At 40.9% G+C, this 25,779-nt stretch overlaps 1 protein-coding gene across 1 annotated transcript in view; it reads right to left on the minus strand.

The window, feature by feature from the left end:
* Positions 1–25,779, minus strand: part of CTNNBL1 (catenin beta like 1) — a 177,844-nt gene that overhangs the window by 137,709 nt on the left and 14,356 nt on the right. The window contains exon 2 of the mRNA XM_030825692.1: positions 1,596–1,784. Within this exon, the coding sequence (XP_030681552.1) occupies positions 1,596–1,784 (189 nt within the window). The remainder of the gene's footprint in view (positions 1–1,595; positions 1,785–25,779) is intronic.

The raw sequence follows: 25,779 nt of genomic DNA on the forward strand, positions 1-25,779 counted from the left end.
ACTTTGGTGGCAGTGAGAAAATAACTCCTGGACTTGTAGCCTTCCATGTGTCATTTTTACAAAGTGATCTCTTTTTCCCTGTCCCTTAACAGAAGGGCTGGTCCCACATTACATTTCTGTCTCTCAGGCTAGAAACCACTTACCCATGACAGCTACTATCCTAATCCTCCAGTACCAGCCTTGCCCTACATGGGAATTATACCTGCCAATTAACTGCTGCTGCAGGGCTAACAGATTGAGCAGAAGCTGGTGAAGAGGGAAGGGAGGGAGGATGTGCTACACACACTGTTTGTCTAAGCCCTGGCAAGGCTGCTGCCCTCAGAGAGGAAATTCAAAAATTCAGGACTGTCTCCCACCATGTATTTCTAAAGTGCCATCATCTTTTAGGGGCAGACCCCCAAATTAGCACTAGTACAAATCCTAATAAGGACAGAGCTATTGTCACAACACAGTAAAGACCTTTTTGGAATATGAATCCATTTTTTCTTCTTCTCAGATTCACACGCCAGCCTCATTTTTTAAATCCAAACTTAGCATCGTGTCTTTGAGAGAACCAAAAAACAGCTGGCTCTTAAGACTCTATTTCCATAATTCATATTGAACAAAATGCCAGAGTGAAATAACACACAAGTTAACACTTAAAGATTTAAAAAGACACAGAGGTAAGGTCATTTTGTTTTTAATCACTGATATTTTACCTCTACTCTTCCCAGCTTCATTCATTTATTCATTCAATAAATATTTATTAAGGGCCTACCAAGAGCTAGGTATTGCTCTGGGTGCCAAAGATAGAGCTGTGAACAGAACAGAGCCAGTCTCTGTTTTCATGGGAGGTTGGGAGGAGGACAGCAATGAGCAAAATAAACAACTAGAATTTCAAATCATGATACGTGCTGTGCAGACAATATACAGAATACAGTGATGAGGGAATGAGAGAACGGCTTGCAGGGCTACACAGGAAAGACTTCTTGGAGGAGGAAACATCTGAACTGAGACCTGAATGTGAAGGAACCAGTCATACAAAGCATTAAGGAGAAGAGCGTTCCAACAGAGGACACAGAAGTCCAAAGGTCCAGAGGCAGGAATGAGTGGAAAGGCCCCAAGGCATCTTGAGGAACAGCAAAGAGAAAGGCCCTGAGGAATCTCCTTCCCTAAGCTGTACTTTTGCAGTCACACCTAAATACCTAATACTGCGGCACCCCCTTAAACTTCTCCACTTTTGTTGCTTTGTTAATACCATTTTCTCTGCCCAAAAAGCCCTTCCTTCCACTTGGTGAAATATGACCCCTCTTTCAAAGATAATAATGCAAGTGCCTTCTATGTGTCCTCAGTAAGATCCAGGAAGCCTGCCCTGACCCTCCCCTACAGTACATAATATGGAATAATTTTAAAACTCTGTCATGTTCTTTACATCTCATAAGATGCTTTCCCAACTGCACTAGCCCATTTAACCTTCACATTAATGCGATGAAATATGAATTCTTAACCCCATTTTACAGATGAAGATGGGAAACTCAGACAAGCTGAGTATTTGGCCCAAAATTACGTTTTATATGGCCAGCCATCTCAGCTCCCACCCAGCGCTGCCACATTACCTCTTCCTCTTCCTCTTCCCCATCTCTGTCAATAATCTGAAGCAGCCTTTTTTTGTCATCATCCGCTTCCTCCACCACAGTCATTTCTTCTTCCCGATAGCGGCCACGTTCTCGAGTACCAGTTTGTTTCCGACGCATCTTCTGCTCCTCCTCTTCATCATCCCGGGGACGTTTTGTGCCCCTATTGGGCTGAGAGAAAAGAAACACAGGATTTTAGAGCTGGATACAACATAGAAGCCGGGCGTGGTGGCTCACACCTATAATCCCAGCACTTCGGGAGGCCAAGGCAGGCAGACCTCTTGAGCCCAGGAGTTTGAGACCAGCCTGAGGCAACATGGTAAAACCCTGACTCTACAAAAAAAGACTTTGCAAGGCATAGACAGCAAATATCCTAAAAACTTTCAAGAATTATCTGACTCAAAAGCATCCAGCATACAATTTCTCCCACCACATGGGGTAAAGCTCTATGTGGTCATTTTTCAGATCCTTAATGATTCTATAAATATACCATGAAAGTCAGTGGGAATATTTTTATATGCAGTTTTGCCATTTCACGAAAGTTCCTATGTATACAGAAATAGCAACAAAGCTATCTTAAGATGGGGACACTGGGTTAAGCTCATGTACTAGTCAAGATATAACTCCCTATGCGAGCCTCTTAGCACCTGGTTTTAATTCACATCTACAAAAGATTACAAAACCTTTTTTACAGTTACTCACAAATAGTACAAACATAAAATATTACATATGTAACTTCTGAATGTCTACTGCACTCCCAACTCTATTTTACAGAAGAGTTGAGTAAGGCCCAGAGCCTGGGCAAAGGACCTAAATAGACACTTCTCAAAAGAAGACGTACAAATGGCCAGAAGATACATGAAAAAAAAAATGCTTACCATCACTAATCATCAGGGAAATGCAAAGAAAGACCACAATAAGTTATCATGTCATACCTATCAGAATGGCTATCATGAAAAAGACAGAAGATAAAGTGTTGTTGAGGGTGTGCAGAAAAGAGAACCCTGTGCACTGTTGGTGGAAACACAAATTAATACAGCCATGATGGAAAACAGATGGAGGTTCCTCAACAAATTAAAAATGGAATTATCATATGATCCAGCAATCCCATTTTTGGGTATGTAACCAACAGAATTGAATTCAGTACGCTGAGAAGATATCTGCCCTGTTCATTGTAGCACTATTCACAATAGCTAAGATATGGAAGCAACCTATGTGTCCGTCACTAGATGAATGGATAAAAAAATGTACATATACACAATAGAATTCTACTCAGCCCTAAAAAGTGGGGAAATTCTGTCATTTGAGACAACCTGGATAAACCTGGAAGACATTAAGCTAAGTGAAATAAGCCAGGCACAGAAAGACAAATCCCTCGTAATCTCACTTGCATGTGGAATCTAAAAAAGCTGAACTCATAGAAGTAGAGAGCAGAATGATCGTCACCATAGGCTGGGGAGGAAGGGAGATGGAGGGAAATGTTGACCAAAGAGTATAAAGTTTCAGTAAGGCCGGATGCGGTGGCTCACACCTGTAATCCCAGCACTTTGGGAGGCAGAGGTGGGCAGATCACCTGAGGTCAGGAGTTCAAGACCAGCCTGATCAACATGGAGAAACCCCGTCTCTGCTAAAAATACAAAATTAGCCAGGCGTGGTGGTGCATGCCTGTAATCCCAGCTACTCAGGAGGCTGAGGCAGGAGAATCGCTTTAACCCAGGAGGCGGAGGTTGTGGTGAGCCGAGATCGTGCCACTGCACTCCAGCCTGGTCAACAAGAGTGAAACTCCGTCTCAAAAAAAAAAAAAGTTTCAGTTAAACAGGAAGATAAGCTTTAGTGATCTATTGCACTGAATGCTGAATATAATAAATAATAATGAACTGTACATTTAAAAATTGATAAAACAGATTTTAAATATTTTCACCACAGAAAAAGTATTAAAGATGATAGATTTGTTAATTAGCCTGATGTAATCATTCCACACTGTAAACATATATCAAAATATCACCTTGTACCCTATAAATATATACAATTATTTGCTAATTAAAAATAAAAGTTTTTTAAATCAAATATAATAATAATAATAAAAGCCCAGAAGCCAAGTATTACGTAAGATCACAAAACCATTAGTGCACCACTGAAAATAGAACTGGCACTTCCAGACTCCTAGTCCAAGGACCTTTCTACCATACTCTGTTAGGACCTCATTGTGCCTTTTGTTGTTGTTGTTTACTTTTTAGAGATGAGGTTTCACTATGTTGCCTAGGCTGGACCTGAACTTCTGGGCTCCAGCAATCCTCCTGCCTCAGCCTTCTGAATAGCTGAGACTACAGGTGTGTGCCACTGCAGCCAGCTCATTTTGCCTTTTACAATGCAATCCATGAAGAAGTTCTTACTGCTGTTTTCCATTAAATTGGAATAAAACAGAGCAGTAGTGAAAGGGGCTTCAGAGCTGAAGAGACACAGCACTGCCCAGACACCAAACAGCCCAGTGTCTCCATTCAGCTCAACTTACTCCTGGCTCAACTTTGGGCCCGTCGCCTACCTCTCTAAACCTTAGTTTCCTCATCTGTAAATGGACATTATAATTCTTTTCTCTGTGAACTTCAAGTGAAAGAACTCAACCACAATGGTACTAAACAAATACATAAAATCATCACTGTGAGGTAATCCACATGATTCTGTCTTCTCCAACAAAACATTTGTGTTAGATTCTTCAATGAGATTTCTTCATCTGATATAGTAATCACGCCCACCAGCAATATGCTTGGTGCAATGTGGTATGTTACCACCAAACAAAAGAAAATGCCACCTTCACTGCCAGCCTGCTAAGTTGTTTGGTAATAAGAGCAAATTTTCTATTATACATGTTACACATCTCCCCTTTTGACTTGTATTGAACAGTACTCTGCCAGTGGTAGAAAGTCATTACCCTCTTTATTCATGTTTCCTGCTTGCTCCACATACCAGGTGCTTTAGTAAGTCTGAGCATATGACATTGCTTAGAAAACTCACATTCGACAATTTAGTTTGTAGGGTACCACCTGCTATTTTTCACTCTCTTCCTCGTCTCCCTGAGCTAGATGATAATTTCATATGAACACACTCTATTTTCCATAAGGACAAAAATTACAAAAATGTACTATCATCATTACTGCTCTACCCTAAGAAAGAAAAATAAAAAGGAAAGCAACATGCCAGTAACCACAAACAGGCTACAATAAAAAAGGAGGTGGTGGTTTTCATGTAAGAAGAGGAAGGGAAGGTAGATTCATCCTAAAGGAGGGCAGGCTTCCAACTGGAAATCTGTAGCTCCTCAGCAGGTAAGGAACTTCAGCCCTCTGGGAACACTAATTCTTTCAAGCTCATAAAATAAGCCCTGCTGCGATTCTGATTAGCGTGAGCCTACTGCAGCAGCCAAGTCAAGGCATGAGCTCCATAGTTCTCCATGGAAAGGAGATTTCTAGACTGTTTATCTCCGAGGAGAGAAAGAAAAGGCAGTGGGCCCCGATTAAAAGGAGAAAGCTAAATATTGCCACAGTTAAGAAATGCAAAATAGCAAAAAAAAAAACAGTAGCTATGTCTCTTTTGAACACATCTTCCAATCCTCTTCTTTAAAACAAACATTTCAGAAGTCAGGGGAGGAGTTTCATTTATTAAATTCCCATTAAAATAGCACTTTCCTTCTACAGAACTTCAATCTTCACCACATCTCTGGCAATGAGAAGTAGTTAACAGCTCTATTTCATAAGCAGGGAGACAGGATGCCTAAGATCTTTTAATAAACTCTTGCAAAGACAACCTGGTCCCTTCTCAAAGTTGAATCTGATCTCTGGAAAACTGCTAATCTACCAAGATTCCAGGACCCTAACTGAGACAGATCTGAGGAACTTTCAGGCAAAAACATCCACCTACAAATATGTCATATAAGACCCTGGTTAAGTTAAAACAGTACTTTTTAAATCATTAATTCAACAAATAACTTACTGAAGAGTTAAAAGGCTTGAAGAGTCTTCAAGTAATCAGCTGCCAGTCACAGGCTTCCAACAGGGTCATGTATAAATAGGGACACAGGGATTAATAGGGCCAGTGTGGATTCTTGAGACAGGAATAACTGTTAACTTTTATCAATAGTGTAAGTATACCATCCCTGATAGGGCTACCTTTAAGTTCACCAACTGTTTCCCCAACCTTCTCCCTCACACACAGTATTCAGCTTTAGCTTTAGCTCCTCATGACAACTCTATGGCAGAGCTGAACCCATTACAATGCTCTGCTACAGCTCCCTCGGCAACACAGCAGCTCCCACCTCCCCCTCCAACAGAGAATAAGCCATGCAAAGGCCCTGATATGTTTTATTTCCACATTTCTCTTCTAAAGGCAAAAATTGTAAGAACTTCTCTTCATTTCTCTTCTTAACCCTCAAACATCTCTTTTTCAAACACTAACTGCAAATAGGGAAGTTTTGAATCATTCCTGAGATTTGACCACTCTGAATAATAAGAGTTAGGATTCATTTCTTCAACAAAGTGCCAACCGTATGAGGTACTGTGATGAGTACTGGGCACGTAAGTGTGAACAAGACAAACATTGCCTTGTTATCAGAGCTTAACAATCTAGAACAGTGTTCAATCGAAATGTAGTACAGGCCACAGATGTAATTTAAATTTTTTAGTAGCCACATTTAAAAAGACACAGGTAATATGTTTATTTAATCTAACATACCCCAAATAGTATCATTTCAACATGTAATCTCTATTTAAAAATTACTCATTTGTTATTTTACGTTCTTTTTTTCACACTAGGTCCTTGGAATCTGGTATGTATTTTACACTTATGGTGTATCTCAATACAGACTGGCCCAATTTCATGTGTTCAACAGCCATATGAGGCCAGTGGCTATAGTACTGAACAGCACAGGCCTAGGGGATTTCCATCTGAGGGGTTCCAGCTCCCTGATACAAGCTAAAATGGATTTGCCTTTCCAGCAACATTGAATGAAATATGGACTCAAAAAGTTGAAGTCCTGTTTGTTTGTGAAAGATTCACACTAAAAATTATGAAGCTAACTCAACACCCTGACCAACAAATAAACTTCCTAATTTATATTTACCCAATATTCACCACTGAGAGAGTGACTGCTTATACAAAACAAAACAAGAATTGTAAGCAGGGAAGAAAGAGCAGTCAAACTGATTTCACCAAAGGGAAGCCAAAGGGCTCTTGATCCACAAAAAGAATGTAACACTCACAGCCTGTCACAGAGGTCAACAGCTCAGGCTGTGCTCTCCCTGTGTCTTACACAACCAATCCCCAGAGGCTTAAGCCATTCTTACCACTCACCTTTGGAGATTAATTTGTTTTGGTATCTGAAAGGTATTTGGAATCCCACAAGATGAAGGAATGACAAAAGCAACTGTTCTTAATAAAGTCATTTCTCTGCCTCTGCTGCCCACAGGACTAGAGAAAAAATGATTAACTCTTAACTTCTGAACATCAGCCTTTAAGGGTTTTTACAATCTTCTACAATTCCTTGCCTTACTCCCAATAGGTGGTGAGTGGTATAAAAGCTAAGCATTTCCCACCATCCAACCACACAGCTGGCAGCCTTTCTAGGATAAAGGATTCCCACTCACTCAAAGCTCAGAGTAGGCTTCACGATAATAGATAGATGCCTTTACTCGCCACTAATCTTGAGGCCTATTGCGTGTGTGTGTGTGTGTGTGTGTGTGTGTGTGTCTCCATCCATGCCCCTGAAAACAGAAATCAAGACATCTTCATGAAAGCTTTGAAGGAGTTAAAAAAATTAAATAATCAATCTGCCTAGGATACTCCCTGAGTACCCAGACAATATCCAACCTAAGCTTTGGGTTTCATTTTTCCCTCTTTTTTTTTTAATTAAAAAGCAGTGAGAAGCTGTAGCTATAATGAGGGGCTGTGGGAACATGCAGTTATATTGAGCTCAAAGTAATGTACCACAGGAAGAGGCTACATCACCAGAACGAATCCTAAATTAAAACTCCACTATGAAAGCAACCCCATTTCCTCTGAGCGTGCAATCTATATTATCACATTTATGGGCTGTCTCGACCTCAATTAGGCTTGGGGGCAGTGGGGGAAAAAGAGAACTTCTATAATGAGCAATAATGGTATCATTATGATAAATTATGAAAACACACAATGCAATTATTAATGTGAAGAGCGCATTTGTATCAGAATATAAAAGTGTAAATGTGTGCATGAGTGTGTGTCTAAATATAGCTCAACACTCCAAGTTCCCTGGCTAAGAAAGGGGATAATTTGTAAAAGGTACTTTTGTGAAAAAAGATGTCCAATTCTAATAAGAAAATGGAAAAAGTCAAAGGAAACCTTCTAAACCTTGTAATCAACCAAGAATTCTTCATCTAGAACTTAGGAGCTTGGCTAACTTCAGAAAATGATCTTCCAAATGGGGCATGAAGTACTGTTTCCTAGATATCAAACAACAGGAAAGACTTAGTAATTTGAGTTGGGAGAAAGAGATAATCTAGTCTCTCTCTATATATATATTAATAGAATAGGGAAATCTGAGGCCAGTGAGTTTAAGCAACTTGCCTATGGTGAGCAAGACCACAAGGCTTCTAAATCCCAATATAGTGCTTTTCCTTTTTCTCCATGTTAACTTAAAACTGGTTGGAAAGAAAATAAGAGGACCCTGAAGAACTCACTAGTAAATAAGTAAACAAAGCTACTATTAAAATATAAGAACACAGACTAGTGGCTATTTTAGACAGGATATAACTAGAAACCACCATCAACAGGAAAAGGCTTTCAATTCATTATTGCTAGGGTTAATGATTCCTAACCTGTTTGCAATGGTGATATCCTTTATGGAGAATGAGTTTCGAAGTCAGTTTTTCCTCAATTCAAATCCTAGCACCTCTACTCAGCAGCCCTGGAAAGTAAGTTACTCCCTCTATGCTTCAGTTTTCTCAGTCTATAAGCTGGGAACAATCACCTCTTTCACACAGACATTTATGCATATATGTATGCATGTACATAAAGGCCTATGTTTCTTTTCTTTTTTTGAGTCGGAGCTTCACTCTGTCACCCAGGCTGGAATGCAGTGGTGCAATCTCGGCTCACTGCAATCTCTGCCTCCAGGGTTCAAGCGATTCTCCTGCCTCAACCTCCTAAGTAGCTGGGACTACAGGCACGTGCCAGCACACCCAGCTCATTTTTTTAATTTCTGGTAGGGATGGGGTGTCACCATGTTGACGAGGCTGGTCTCGAATGTCTGACCTCAAATGATCAGCCTGCCTCGGCCTCCCAGAGTGCTGAAATTACAGGCATGAGCCACTGCGCCCAGCCTAAAGGCCTGTGTTCCTAAAGTACAGAGCAGTTTGGCCATAGAAAACAACACACTGAGCTCTCTCTCTCTCCTGACATACTTGATTAAAAAATCAAAGAGGCAGGCTGGGCGCAGTGGCTCACGCCTGTAATCCCAGCACTTTGGGAGGCTGAGGCGGGTGGATCACCTGAGTTCGGGAGTTCAAGACCATCTTGACTAACACGGTGAAACCCCATCTCTACTAAAAATAAAAAATTAGCCGGGTGTGGTGGCGCGTGCCTGTAATCCCAGTTACTGGGGAGGCTGAGGCAGGAGAATTGCTTGAACAGGGGAGGCGGAGGTTGCGGTGAGCCGAGATCGCACCACTGCATTCCAGCCTGGGTGACAGAGTGAAGCTCCGACTCAAAAAAAAAAAAAAAAAAAAAAAAAAATCAAAGAGGCTCAAGGTTGGAAAGAACTCTGACCATTAATAGTTAGGTTTTTAAATGTGGGTTCCTTTTTAATGTCAAAATATTTGACAAGACCAACCGGGTGCAGTGGCGCATGCCTGTAATCTCAACAATTTGGGAGGCAGAGGCGGGAGGCTCACTTGGGCCCAGGAGTTCAAGACCAGCCTGAGCAACATAGTGAGAACCTGTCTCTACAAAAATTTTAAAAAATTAGCCGAGCATAATGGCATGCACCTGTAGTCCCAACTACTCAGGAGGCTGAGGTGAGAGGATCACTTGAGCCCAGGAGGCTGCAGTGAGCCAAAGTTGTGCCACTGTACTCCAGTCTGGGTGACACAGAGAGACTCTGTCTCAAAAAAAAAAAAAATTGACAGGACCACCCACCCTCGGACTTCCATTTTTTGGTACCCAATGATTAAGACGCGATGACGACAAATAAATAAATTACTATTATTTGGTAATACTTTTCATTGAATTTGTGTTTTTAATGTCCACATTGACAAAGAAAGAGGGGAGAGAGAGATTATGTACTCATTTCTCAGAAAATGCTTGTGTACATCTGGATCCACAACTTCTTGCAATAATTCTGAGGCTCTAGAGACAGTTCTGGCATCAGGCACCCTTGATCTCACCCAGTCATCTATCTTAGGTTTGAATCCTTTTTAACATATCTCTGCCCAGGCATATGCCAGGGCTTTCCTAACACCTCCAGTGACCAGATACTCATCTCCTCCCTAAACTGTGCCCCCTCCACCTTTGAATCACTCAGTTAGGAAGCTCATTCAATTGAAGAGAAACCTTTCCACTTACACTCCCCTTCCATGGTTCCTAATACTTCTAATACTTCCCCCCTTAAGGAAATGTAAAACATGTCTAGTCTCGCTCACATTTAAAAAAAAAAAATTACATTTTTCAAGACAGCAATTCTTCTTATTTCTTCCTTCCCAATTGCCTTTTCTTTTTCAGAATAAACACTTTCAATAAGAAGGTCGGGCAGGGGGGCAACAGAGGAGAGGAGGGGGGTATATACATAATTACATTCCTTCCTAGCATTATTTTGGAATTTCATAATTTTAAAGCTTTCTAATACCTCTTGGAATAATTAGACATATGGAATGTCACAAACCCGCTTGTGGATGCATTGGTCTAACCAAATTGAAATGCTCAGAAATCATCTGCTGTTAACCTCTTCTGATTACCTTTTGTCAGAATAAAAGGGAGTTTTCAAACATTCATTTGTACCAGATGGCAGTGAGTGGCCTGACCCAGAAGTTACAGATGAGTTGCAGTAATGAGTTTTCCCTTTCCTTTACTGGCTGCACATTCACTGGTGACATTTTACAACTAGGACTTCTGGCTCAATCAATATTTGCAGGCATGAAACCTGCCAAAGTTAACATCAGGGCTCCCTTGCAAATTTGCTTAAGGCACCACAAATGAAAAAGCTCACACTCTAATGCTGCAACTATCATCAGCCAAAGTTCATAATTAGAGATCAAAGTAATCAGAGACAGAAAATTCCACCCACCTCAAAGGGTTGTTGTGATGATTAAACAATACACCTTACAAAGGTGCCCTAGGTAAACTATAAATTGCTATACCAATGAAAGGTGTTATCATCATCATATTTTTAGGAAATGTCTGAGTGAAAATGCCAGATATTCACATATAAATACATGTTACACCTCTGCAAATTTGCAAGACTAGCTTCAAAAAAAAGATCAATGAATTATGTCAACCTGCTACCTTTTTTTTGGACGAAAAAATAGGTATCAAGAGCTTCTCAAAATCCCAAAGCAGAGTCTTTGCAAAATATAAAAGAGAAGCACCATTTATTCCCAATTAAAAAAAAATTACAGGCAGCAAGACCACAGTAATTACTGGAGACTATGGTCTTTATCAATGTTCACAATGAAGGGGAAAATATCAATGTATCAAAAATCAAAATTACAGTCTCACTTATGATCTGTAATCTGATTGGCTGACAGCTAAGATGGATGTGATTTACGATTTAAATCACTAGTCATAAAGACTACTTAATCCATTTTTCCTACCAAAAAATTCTTATTCCTTGTTAAAGCCTGAATATATATTCATCTCACCGCCAAAAGGTGTATAGATTTATTTTTTAGAAGTACAAACTATACTTTAATGTCCATGGTTTACTTTGACATCTGCTCTGATTGATTCTACAGCTACATCAGAAAGCTGAATGTTGATTCAGTTTATCAAAACTAACATAGGCAGATTACTTGTAAAGTTACTGGAAGGCAAACTAGCTCCATTTTAGCACACTTATGAATCTGTTTTGTTAGCTACACCAGAACCATCAGCATCCATTCATTCATTAAGGAAGTATTTACTGAGCTAAAAGAACCTGAACATCACTCTATTAGGTGCTGGAGGGACTATTAGACATCAATTTAACAACAAAACAGCACTGATCTAAAAGAAGTAAGGTGGTACAATGCAAACAGCAGCAAACCAAAAATAAGAAAAATCTGGGTTCTAGTGGTAAATCACTTAAGAGCCACGTGACCTTGGATAAGTCATTAGACTTATCAATGCTGCATTTATAAAAAATGCTAAGCTCTTGCTTTGCTATCTCACAAAACTAACTTTACTTTAAAGTAAGCTAAGGGATAGGAAGATTAAAATGAGATTAAAAATACAGGACTTTGAAAAGAAAGCACGGAATTCAACTTCTCTTAATGACTGCAAACTGCAAAGCCCTGCATATACAACAGACTTTATTTATTTATTTATTTATTTATTTAAGACAGTCTCACTCTGACTCCCTGGATGGAGTGCAGTGGCGTGATCTTGGCTCACTGAAACCTCCACCTCCCAGGTTCAAGCGATCCTCCTGCCTCAGCCTCCCAAGTGGCTGGGACTACAGGCGTGCACTACCACACCTGGCTAATTTTTGTATTTTTAGTAGAGATGGGGTTTTGCCATGTTGGCCAGGCTGGTCTCAAACTCCTGACCTCAAATAATCCACCCGCCTTGGCCTCCAAAAGTGCTGGGATTACAGGCATGAGCAACCATGCCTGACCAGACTTAAAATAACTTAAAGCCAGCTTTTGACAAAGAACATAAGATGATCGTAGAAGAAAAAATAATGAGTAGCCCATAAGCATATAAAAAGTAGCCCAACCTCATTAGAAATCAGGGAAATGTACATAAAAACCATTAGTTATCATCGGATTGACAAAAATGAAAAAATAAAAAATCTGGTAATACCAAGTGTTGGTGAGGATATGGGGAAACAAGAACTGTTGATACTTGCTGACAGAGGAGTATAAATGAGTACAGAGCAAATTGGTGAGGCCTGATACCACTGATGCATATATTCTACGACTATCCCAGTAGTTCTACTCCTAGGGACGTAGACACTAGAGAAATGCTCACACATATACACAAGGAGTTATTTAAAGAATGATCACTGGACAATAAGAAACAAAGTTAAATGATCCATGGAGGCATGCATAAATAGTAACAGTAAGAAAAAAGTACATGAGAATAATAATCCCCAAATTCAGGATACTGATTGCTTCTAAAGGAGGCTAAGAGAGAAAGTGGATTAGGGAGGAGTATGCGTTGAAATGAGATTAGGGAAGGGTGCAAAGGAGACTTTATCTGTATTTACAATGTTTTATTTCTTAAAGTAAGATCTGAAGTAAATTTGGCAAAATGGTGTGATTATGCACACACTGAAGAGGAAAAAGGTTGGGGGGTACCACCAGAAGCTAGCAGGGATCATGCAGACCAAATCATGCCCAACTGGCTGTGCTTCTTTGATATTGTTACTGTTAAGATTAAGGGTTTATAATACTCACAGGGTACCTTAAAGTCAACAAGATCTCTCACAGAGTTATTCAATGAGTCAACAGGATAACCAGCTTTAATTATTTTTAAAGCTAATGCATATTAAGTGTGCACTTTTAGAAGTATAAAACCCAATTCACCCTAGCTCGACAGCAGTGAGTTAGCTACTGTGCATTAAAAGACACACTACCAACAGGAGAATATATGAGCAGGATAGCAGAGGGTCTGGAAGCCTTGCTACAGGAAAAATCAATAATGGAATCCAAGAAGATTCACAAAGGGACCCAGGAGTGAATCACCATCAGTTATTAATGGATGCCTTAGAATACAGTAAGTGCAAACAGTGCTACAAAAAATGGCAGATCACCTTCCATCCCCCTTCACTGCAGCTAGAGAAGTCCTACTCAGTCTTAAGCCCTCACTCAAATGTCACCTCCCTTGAGAGTCCTCCACATACTCCAGTAAGACTTGTGAGCTTCCTCGGCAATGTGTCAGATCTCTTCCAGCACACAATGTATGTGTGAATAAGTCTCTATTTCCTCTACTAAATCATGAGCTAGGTCTTCAAGAGTAGGGATCCTAGGATTTGACCCTTGCTCCTAACAAGTATCTCAGCACCTAAGAGTGACTTGTTCATAACAGGCACTTAATCCTAAATCAATGAGAGACAGATTTTTGGCTCTATATATATTAGCATATACATACTCACTAAAGTGAAAAAGAAAAAGACACATTCACTGAAAGTGTCCCAATAGAGTCCAAATTATATGTCATGCTGCTGTCAACAGGCCCTCCTGGCTGGACTCTTTAGACCTCTAAGATTCTCGTAGTCAATGTCTGGGCCTTAACCCAGCTTAAATGAAAACTATTTTTCTGTTTTTCAAAACAATAATTTACCACCACCTTTTTTTAATTTAAAAAATAATTTATTTTATTCATCCTGTTGAAAAGGTTTTTAAGTTGTATAGGCCATGCAATGTGGCTCACACCAGTAATCTTAGCAATTTGGCAGGCCAAAGCTTCAGCCTAGGAGTTCAAGACCAGCCTGGGAAACAGTGAGACCCTGTGTCTACACAAAATAAATCCAGGCTGCACGCAGTGGCTCATGCCTGTAATCCCAGCACTTTAGGAGGCTGAGATGGGTGGATCACGAGGTCAGGAGATCAAGACCATCCTGGCTAACACGGTGAAACCCCCTCTCTACTAAAAATACAAAAAAATTAGCTGGGCATGGTGGCAGGCACCTGTGGTCCCAGCTACTAGGTAGGCTGAGGCAGAAGAATGGCGTGAACCTGGAAGGTGGAGCTTGTAGTAAGCCAAGATCACACCACTGCACTCCAGCCTGGGCAACAGACTGAGACACCGTCTCAAAAAAATAAAAATAAAAATAAAAAATAAATTTTAAAAAAATTAGCCAGGCACAGTGATACACGCACATGCCTGTAGTCCCAGCTACTCAAAAGGCTGAGATGGGAGGACTGCTTGAGCCCAGGAGATCAAGGCAGCAGTGAGCCGAGATCACATCACTGCACTCCAGCCTGGGCAACAGAGCAAGACCCTACCTCAAAAAAAAAAAAAAAAAAAGAAAAAAAGAAAAACAAGTTGTATAAATGTCAGCCATGAACAAATGCAGGATGAAAACAAAACAAAATCTTTCTGCCTACAGATTATATCCCATTTCAAATAAAATAAAATATCTTCTAACATTTTTCTAAGGTTATTACATTTAAAAAGTAAGATAAATCCCACTTCATAGCCAATGAGTGTCATGTATATGGGCCCTTGTGAACATGGAGATGAGAAAGGAACTATCCTCACTGAGCTTTACAGGGCACCCTTACTAAGCACCTACCCAGCTCCATGCCAGGAGTACAAGGTTTAAGAAACAAAGAAACAAAAAAGGCATGTTCTTTCCTTCAAGGCGCTTTCAATCTTGTGAGAACCACAACACTGACAAGTCAATGGAGGATTATTGAACCTTCTGGTTAGCGCTGTGGCTGAGTAGGCATAGAGAACAAAGAGACCATGGATGGGGCATCTGTATCAGACTGGAGATCAAGGAAGGTGGCATAATTCAAGGGGAGAGGACAAGTTAAACCAATGAACTCACCAGGAATCATAATTTACTATTAGCAAATGTATGCAAATTCTCCAAGTTCCTTGGGCCATTAGGGTGACTGCAGCCAAGCAGAATTCATCCAAGTTCCTTGGGCCATTAGGGTAAATTCTCCAAGCAGAATTCATCTCTTCTGCATCTACCTGTTGACTTACTTTATACCACACTGGGCCATATCTATATATAATCTGGTAAATTTTCCAGTGGTGGCATCAAGGATATTCAGAGGCTAAGTAAGTATAGTAAAACTCAGGTTCAGACAAAGAATACTAGTCTAACCCTGTAATTTACAGATGAGTAAACTGAGACTCAAATTAATGACAATACTTGAGCCCGAAGCCACAGAACTGGGCCTGGAATCTAACTCTCATCTTAGGAGGAGCAGTATTACACAACCTCCAGACTCCTTTCCTCAGTCAAGACCTCAGAAATTATCATCTTCAAGGCATACTTTGCATCAGCTCTCCCTGCTGCCATCATCTTTCAGCCAACATTAAAATCCCTTTGCTGCTTTTCTGCCCATGCTTTTAGTCAGGTGAGTTCCTTCTGCAGTTTTTCCTTGCCTATTTGCAATTTTGCTATCCAGAAGAGACTAGTGTCATCTGTCTAAATGGAGATTTCAGTAAGAAATTCCTCCCCCATATCACTTGGAGGAACCCACACTGAGCACTGGGTCACCTACTATTGACGCCAGTCCATTCTGAACCTTTATACATTAAATAACAAATTAATATGGGAAAGCTATTTAAAATTATTTACAGGTTTAAACCAAGGCTCAGATACAATAAATTTACTTTGCTATTTAGGATGACACAAATGCTGATACTTTGTAAGTTTCTAAGAGAGGAGGGTGGAGTATGCATTCTACAACCAGTGAACTCACACAATGGTTCTGCAGGTTACAAGACATACCTGTTAACATAGAAGTCTCCAGCCAGTGGAATACTGCCTCTAGCAATGCATGATTTTATTAAGACCAAAGTGGGCAAAGAAATATTTAATTATTTTTTCTACAAGTTGTCTCTGAGGTCACTGCCAAGACTAAAAACGTAAAGCTGCATTCCCTTTTCAAATAGGAGTGGTTGGGGGAAAAGAGTGTATACTACCAGGAGTAGGGACAGGAAAAAAAGAGAAGATGTTTTGGAAAAATGGGAAGGGGGGAATAAATGATCCAGGACTGAATGAGTGAGAACCGGATTATGTGTGAGAAACTAACCATTTTATTCACTTACAAACACCTGCTCATTCATTCCTTAAGACTTCTTATATGGTTTTGGTATCAGAAGGCTTGGGACCTTAGACATTGCCATTGTTTCTTCAAAAGCTTAAAACTTATCCATCTAAGTCTGTTATTCAATAGCTGCCACATTTATTTCAAGGAAGATAGAACGCACATGGAACTTTCCCTTGAGTATCTTGTTAAAGAAGAATATTTTTCAACATTATGGGCAATACTTTAGAGTCTGAAAATGTAGCAAGATTATACAATATACTTTCCAGCCCTTGAGTGCTGATTTACCTATCCCTCTCAGCTTGAATGAAGTATCTGGTGTTACGGCCTCAAAACATGCCTGTTGATGGGTCCATCAAAGACAACGAAAAGATATGGTTTCATGTCTGCTTTTGTGTAAGAAGAACTTTATTTTCCTCAACTCAAAGGTTTTACTATTTCTAGAAGCTTTACAAACCACTAAAGTCAGCAAAATACCTCCATTTCCAATAAAGACAAGGATGGTGAATGAGTTATTCTTAGATAAGACAATTCAGTGTCAGAAATACTTCCCCATCCGGAAAAAAAACAAAGAGAACCCTGACCTCCTGGCCATGTGGATGATCAAAAGGAATCCTCTGGCAGCCTGGGCAAATGCGTCTTGGCCACCTACAAATTCTCCCTACAAGCTCTATCCACACCATCACAACTTTCTCTCAAGGAACCTATAAAGTTGATTTCAAAGTGATTTTTAATTAATACTTGCTCACTTCAAGAACATTTTAAGATACTCAATTTCCTAGCAAGCACATTTAGTAGACCAAATAGGCAAAATGCATACCTTACTGGGCAGGAAGAAGCTCTACCAAAGGTAATATAAATAAGAAAATAAGTGTCTTATACATAAAAATAAACAGTAGAATAAAATAATTATTTTGACCCATCTTCCCCTATTTAAAGTTTTTTTTGAAGCTTGGCAGGCTTAAGGTATCAAAAATACTTAAGAACCGGTTGCCTTTAAAAAAAAAAAAATACCCAAAAACAGTGCACAGACAATACTACATATTACTATGGCTTTAATTTCTGATAAAGGAATGTAAAGTGAATTTTCATAAGCAAGTTTCCCCTGTGGGTGAATCTCCAGTCAGTTACAACCAACTCAAAGAGAGCCATCAAGGCAAACTACCCATTAGCTGTCAATTTAGAATGACTTCAGAGAGCTAGCCTCAGAGCTCCACTGATACCTTTTCAACAACCTCTTAATCTTGTTTATAACACCTGTGTTAAAGCAGCCTGACATCAATTCTACTCACTTGTCTCAGACTGAAATTACTTAGAAACCCGAGAATTCCAGTAAACATACCAAAAAAACACAAAGATGCACGGCCTGAAAAACCCTGTACACAAGGGAATTCGGCCACTTCTTTTAAACAAAGCTGCATAAGTGAGCCAAAATGGGCCTCACAAAGCAAAGTCAGATATAAATCTCACAAATAACTTCTTAGGAGGCACCGAGGTCACAGCATTGTGGGGTTTACAGAAACCATAAAGAATTCCTCCTACAGCTTCCTCACCAAACGATTATCCAAACTATTCAACAGTTATCATTAACGATGTGCCTACTCTGTACCAGGAACTTAACATTTTCATTATCTTTTTAACCTTAACACAACTCTTCTAGGTAGGTGATACCATTCCTCATTTCTACAAGTAAGGAAGCCAGAGTGCGGTGGCTTGCTTAGCAAACTGCCAAAGACCAAAGAGCTAGAAAATAGTGGAGATGGGACTCAAATGCTGCCCGTCAGTCTAAGCCTAAGGCTCTTTCTACGACATCATACTACCACCATGAGATTAAGAAATCATCTTGCTGTAACTGGTTTCTGTGATTACTACAGATCTGTTTCCTGAGGCTCCTTTAACTCAAGTGAACTGTTAGCGGCTCTAGTACTTTCTGTTTTAGAAACCCATGTTTGTCCTAGGTCTGTAAGAAACATAAAACACATAAGAAATTGATGCTAAACTAGTCCCATGAACAGGGGGTGTGGTGCAGTGAAAAGAGAATGGACTTTGGTAGTCAAAACCCCTGGGTTTGTTGTCACTAGTGTGTGACCCTGGACAAATAACCACCGTTTCAGCCTTAGTTTCATCCTTGGAAAAAAGCCATCCTACTGATGTGGGGTAGTAGTGTTGTGGAAGTACCTAATTCAAAAACAGCACTCAATAAATGTTTAAAGAAAGAAAGAAAAATATCAAATGGAAATGGATAGGCCAGATCCAACCAACACAAGATAAAACCTAATTTGGTTGTTCTGTACAACCTCTTATTTTTTGCCTATAAGGCTGGGTAAAGAGAAAACAGCAATCATGGCCCACAGTAGACTTGCAACAAATCTCTGGCAAATAAATGAATCAATCAATCTCCTGCTTTAGAGTCAGAGACAACAATAGCCTTTAAAAGAAATGCCAGTCAACTCTCAGATTACAAAATAATAGAATCAGGCTTTTATGAAGATCATCTACTGTTACTTAAAGCAAGATTCACTCAACCCCAAGTTTTCTATGACCAGGGCTACTATCATTCACAAAAACACCTTAATCTGCTCCCATCAAGGAAAAGGCAAGAAAAAAGGCAACTGGGGAGGTGCTAAGCCTCAGTATAAAAAGATACCTAGAGAAGACTCAAATTCAGTGACCTAATCATTGATTCACTGCTTCATTCATTCATCCTCATCCTTTCTTTAGTCAAGAGATATTTATTGAGCATTTACTCAATGGCAGGCGATGATCTGGTCACTGTCCTTGAGCAACTCACAGTCCAATAAGAAAAGTACGTAATCAAGAAATTCCAATAGAAAGTGGCAGGCAGAGTAGACTTGGAGGCAAGTACAAGGTAGAGTAATGGTAGGATTCTGTGGCAGTTTATTCTCGAAGGTCTTTCTTCTTCTTCTTGTGTTTTTTAACCTACGTTCATCCATTGGAGCCCTCTTCTAGGAAGAAGATTCCACCATCTACTTACTGGGTATCTTTGGGCAAGTTACTAAACCTCTGTGAGCTTCCTTTTCTCATCTGCAAGATGGAACTAAGAATATTGACTTCCCAGGGCTGCCTTTAGGATGAGATGGGATAACACACATAAGTCGAACAGCACAAAGCCTGGCTCTCAGTGGGCTTTGATACCAAGTAGTCCCCAGCCCTTTGTTTTGTTCTTTTGGCTTGGTTTCATGGGAAGGAGAAAACGTATATTCTTTTATTTCATTAAAAGCAGGAAAATTTCCATGCTCCTCTGTGAGCTGTTTTGCATTCACTTCAATTCAGGAACATGCCATCCCTGTAAGTGACGCCCTTCCCATAAACACAAAGTCAATCTGTCAAATGAAGGGCAAATCTGCCATTAGTGCAGAGGCAATACCTCAAGGCCAGCTGCACACCCACCCCATGATATTATCTGGCTAGGCTTGGTGTCATGCCCCTGAGAAAAGCTATGCTCAGTACATTCAGCAGTCAGAAAGTTCACATGGTCAGAGGTGCCTCTGCCTCACACAAGGTGAAGCACAGCTAAAAATTGCTTTTTTAATTAAAATAAGACTTCCTCAACCGCCTGCTGACAATCACAACTAGAACATGGAGCCCAGAATCAGTTAACCAGTCTCCATCCTGCTCTAATGGTGGTTTTAAGCACTCAGAGAGGGGTGGGGAAAAAAATTACCAATTTAAACAAAATGTTTAATCTTCTAATTATGGGACAGGCTCCAAGAGGATGGGAAGTGATTTGCAATCTTCATTATGGAATCCCCACGCGACCACTGGCACAAGTCATGTCAGCCAGAGGCACATGCCATCTTTTTCCCCCACTGAGCCTTCTGTGTCCTTGCAAGTTTTGTGGGAATGGAAGAAGAAATCTTCAGTCAAAAAAAATGGGGCAGAAGCTTACGAAATTTCTGTCTCCAAGTTCATTATGCTGAGTGAGGTGTAAGGATCCCCAGTGAGCAGCCGGGGAGATAATATTCAGTGACTTTACATTGGCAGGCTTAGCAGCCCTTTGAAACTCTAAAATCTTATAAAAACTGCCCAGCTCAGGTGGTGCTTACGCCATTTTTTTTTAAATTTGCTGAAAAGTCCTGTCATCAGCACTAAGGGATGCATTGAAAATTAGGGTGGTGCCCACCAACAGCACCTCTGGTAGGAAGGAAATCTGTTCCTCTGCAGATATGCTTGTATCTTTGCTAATTTGTATTATCTCTGCCCGTTCAGATCTCTATGTGCTAACTCAGGATAAAAAGTCCCTGCCAACCAACTCTGACAAGTCTGATGGCAGAACTCCCACTGGAGATCCAGCAGAGACAGCAGAGGCAGGCAATTATTCCCATTCATTAGGGACAGTTCTTTTTAAGTTTGGGTGTTTTGTATTAGTATTATTTTGAACACAAAAAGTAGCCATTCACAATCACTGCTCAATGCAGTCACTTACACAACTGACAGCAACTATAATTTCCCCATAAGCCAACTGAAAAAGATGGCCTGGAAGTAACTAGAAATGGTTGTGCCCCCTTAATTACCCACTGTAATGTAAAACCAGACATGGAGAGGATGGCCACAGCAGATCTGGGCAAAGTGGCAGTGATATTTAATCATCACTTCAGACCATCTGCAACTGTTTTGCAGAAGCACATCAAGTTTATAGACTCTAAAGCTTCCTACAAGTTACCAGGTGCTGAAGGTCAGCTGCATTGTCCTCAGGCCACGAGGGGCTGCTTTCTTCATTCTCTCCAGGCCAGGGCGCTCAACAAAAGGCACCATGCCCACATTTTCTGAGCCAAGCCTGGCACAAGGAGAGCGCTGCTTCTTGATTAAGCCAGAACACAGATTAAATGTTTAGAAGCGGAGATTGTGAAAACAACCTAGGCAGGAAAGCAATTATCCCAGGGACAGCACGGCTTCAGCTGAGGCCCTCTGCAGCACAAAGGTGAATTCCACATCCTTCAACAGCTAAGCTGGCCAGAATGCTTCTCTACAATTCTCCATTCTGTAGATGCAGTCATCTTTTAAAACGTAAACCAAATTGTGTCACTCCACAGCTTAAAACCCCTAATGGCTTCCCGCGGTGCTAGGAATAAAGTTAAAAAATGGTAGGATTCTCCCTCCTCCCCGAAGCTGACCCCTCTGTCCTTATCAACTGTCCCCTCTTCACTCACCAAGCTCTGGCCATACATGACAAGTCTGTTCCCACCTCAGAGTTTTTGTTTTGGCTTTTCCCTTGATCTTTACTGCTAGTCCCATAGCTTTTCATCTATCTGGATCTTTCTCATCGTTTAGTTCACTGCTCAAATGTCACCTCTCAAAGAGGCCTTCTAGAACCTTCCAAAATAAACAGCCACTGCTCCCCCAACACTCTATTACATCAGCCTATTTTTTTTCCTTCATATTCCTATTTGAAATTATCTTGTTTTTATTTATCTAGTATGTGCTTGCTTGTTTAGGTATTGTTATTCATTGTCTGTCTTGCCTCCCTGGATGTAAGTTCCATAAAGACAGGGACTATAACTGTCCTGTTTAGCACTTTATTCCCAATGTCTAGTATAATACCTTACATTTAGTAGGCATTTAATAAATATGTGTGGAATGATTAAAGAATGACAGGTTCAATATGGAGCACTAATCCAAATGAAATTTGCTAACCCCCCCAAAATCTGGATGGTCTCACAGCCTGACTAGCAGCATATGTCACAATGCCCTAGAAACAATGGTAAACAACATCCTATTTCCTTACCAACCCCTGGTGAATGACTAGGAAACTATGGCAAAGGGAGATAAGACAGAGATGGAGAACTCACAGACTGTCAAAGTTACAGAACTGGAAAGTCTGTAAGCTTCTCAAGCAGGTTTTGCTCAAACTGTCCTTTCACAGGAGGATCAGATGGGCCAGATAATGGGCTAGGGCCAAAGGTTGGGTCTTAAAGGTCCAGCTAGGGTAGGGTACACCATATGAGGCACACTGTATATGGCAGCTCCCATCCCAACCATGCAGAGCCCTTAATAATAGACTCTGGGTTGGGAGCCACAGAGCACATGTACATACCAAGCCTAAAGAAACTGGTGTGTGTGTTGGAGAGGAGAGGAAAGGAGAGGTATGACATGACAGAGAGCCAAGAGTCAGGCACAAGACAAGAAGTGAGCAGAGGCATAAACTGGTGAAGAACAAGCATACAGGGTCTCAGGTGATTGATACAATTGGATTTCACGGGCCTGTGGGTGTGTGTATTTGGATATAAGGCTGACTAAAAGATACAGGGTTAAGGCAATCAGACAGGTAATGGCTACCCTTCAGAAAGATAAGCAATCATGAAAGAAAGGAGCACCCCATAGAAGGCCAGGTTAAGCCCCTATTTGTGAGTGGTAGTTTCTCTTGAAAGAGTCATGATTAGTAGACAACAGTAATTGCTCAGATGTTCTCTAGTTCCCAGGATGGCAGTGGGGGGGGCAAAGAGATGCTACAGGAAAAGCTACACGGAAAATAAAGACTAGTCAGGCTAAAATGATTTCTAGTATCTCACAGACTTTGGAATCTAGCAACAGAGCTCTAAAAAGTTTTGCAGTTCATCCAAAAATGACTAAGAATACTAATGCTTCATTCATCCAACAGCCTCAACTTTTCAAAACACCATTAAAAGAATGGGCGAAAGAGGCCTTAGAGGTTAGATATCATATCAAACAAACAATAACACTAAGGAGTGACAGCTGACACCAAGGAAAAGAATGCAAACTACACAAAGTAGGCACAAGAACTCAAAATCCCTACTATTCCACAGTGCAGGAGTAAAAGCTTTCCACATTTCAAAAGGTCATGAGAGAATTCAGGCACAACTAACATGTATTACATAATGATGCTCCTGAGATCACAGTGTGTCCTACTGAGAAAGGCAAGAATGTTTATGTTTTAGAAAGATCTCCATACAAAATGATGAAAAATACATGTTTTGCACATGGAAAAGAGGAAGCATCATCATGGACACAGCACTGCCTGACCCCCATTTTGTCACCAAGTCGTTGGGGTCCTAAAGTTATTTCCCTCTCTGGGCTCTCTGGTTTACCCATGTACACAAAGAAGAAGCTGGAATAGATCATCTCACCGCTTAAAAGCTTCAGTTACCTGGAAAGTCTGTTTCTGAAGGGCATCACATTTTCCAAAGACACCAGAGAAACAAGAAGTTAGTACAATTCAATACAACCTGTGCCACCTTTTTTAAAAAAGGAATCTCATTATGAGTTTCTGTTACAACCCTCAATCAATCGCAATGTCTTTTTCGTGTCCTCCTTTATTGTCGAGTTTCACTATTCTGTTAGTCCTTCGGCATCTCTACCTTCCCTTGCCCAATAGAGGTACTCCTGGCCAGAGCCTCCATTCCATGTTTCAGCTTCTCTGTGAATAACTATGCAAGCCTGAGCTGCTCAAAAGTTTCCCCCATCATTAATCCTATTATGGAAGCATTGATGGTGACAGCGTCTGCTAAAAGATAACATGACAAACTATAGCTAAAATTTGTTTCTTTTTATGCAAAGCTGCAAAGAAAATCACATTCCAACATTACGTACCAGCAGAGGACTGATGTGCTGCTAATGTTTAACTCTATCAAGGATCCCGAAAGAAATTTTAAACTGCGATGCTCTTAACTGGAAATAGGGCATTCAAATAAAGAAATGTCATCAACCCTCAATTTTATGTATTAACAGAATGAGCACATGAATAATGCCAAACATGAAGCTAGAATGTGCACTAAAACTAATAATGCCAACAAAACCGTTCAATAATCAATCATGCCTGCTTTCGGAATAAAGTCAGATATATTCAGAGAGAAGCATCATGATACTCTGCTTGGTTTCAACTCCCTCTTTTTTTTTTTTTTTTGTTTGTTTTTTTAGACGGAGTCTCACTCTGTTGCCAGGCTGGAGTGCAGTGGCGCGATCTCGACTCACTGCAACCTCCACCTCCTGGGTTCAAGCAATTCTCCTGCCTCAGCCTCCTGAGTAGCTGGGACTACAGGTGCATGATACTACGCCCAGCTAATTTTTGTATTATCAGTAGAGATGGGGTTTCACCATGTTGGCCAGGATGGTCTCGATCTCTTGACCTCATAATCCGCCCACCTCGGCCTCCCAAAGTGCTGGGATTACAGGTGTGAGCCACCGCGCCCGGCCAGTTTCAACTCCTTCTTAGTTCAGTGACTCTAGATATTGCTGAGTAGCTGTTAAAAGGACGTTCAAAGAGCCAGTGCACATAATCTGCTTACAAGCAGCTGATAATCCAAAGTGAGTTAAAAGATAGAAAGGCACTGCAGTAGTCTCACTAGATCCTTCACTGAACTCCAGGATGAAGAAAAGCTAATTTCCATTTACCAACCCACAACGGAGCTGGAATTCTAAAGTTTAGGCTAAAACATTTTCAGATCAGTCACTGCTGGAATTCTATGGAAAAGAAACCAGTTCTGAACTACAAGCATACCTCATTTTTCCCCCTTTGCAGATACTGTGGTTTTTACAAATCGAAGATTTATAGAAACCCCGCGGCCGGGCGCAGTGGCTCACGCCTGTAATCCCAGCACTTTGGGAGGCCGAGGCGGGCGGATCACGAGGTCAGGAGATCGAGACCACCCTGGCTAACACGGTGAAACCCCGTCTCTACTAAAAATACAAAAAATTAGCCGGGCGAGGTGGCGGGCGCCTGTAGTCCCAGCTACGCGGGAGGCTGAGGCAGGAGAATGGCGTGAACCCTGGGGGGCGGAGCCTGCAGTGAGCCGAGATCGCGCCACTGCACTCCAGCCTGGGTGAAAGAGCGAGACTCCGTCTCAAAAAAGGAAACCCCGCATCAAGAAAGTCTATCAGCCGGGCACAGTGGCTCACACCTGTAATCCCAACATTTTGGGAGGCTGAGGCGGGCAGATCACTTGAGCCCAAGAGTTTGAGACCAGACTGGGCAACATGCCAAAACCCCATCTCTACAAAAAATACAAAAATTAGCTGGGCATGGTGGCACACACCTGTAGTCCCAGCTACTCTGGGATTGCTCGAGCCCATGAGGTCAAGGCTGCAATGAGCCATGATCCTGCTGCTGCACTCCAGCCTGGGCAATAGAGCAAGACTCTGTCTCCAAAAAAAAAAAAAAAAAGAAAGAAAAAGAAAAGAAAGTCTATCGCTGCCATTTTTCCAAAATCATGTGTTCACTTCATGTCTGTGTCACATTT

This window comes from Nomascus leucogenys, chromosome 13 (assembly GCF_006542625.1).
Source record: "Nomascus leucogenys isolate Asia chromosome 13, Asia_NLE_v1, whole genome shotgun sequence".
In the NCBI taxonomy this organism is placed as follows: domain Eukaryota; kingdom Metazoa; phylum Chordata; class Mammalia; order Primates; family Hylobatidae; genus Nomascus; species Nomascus leucogenys.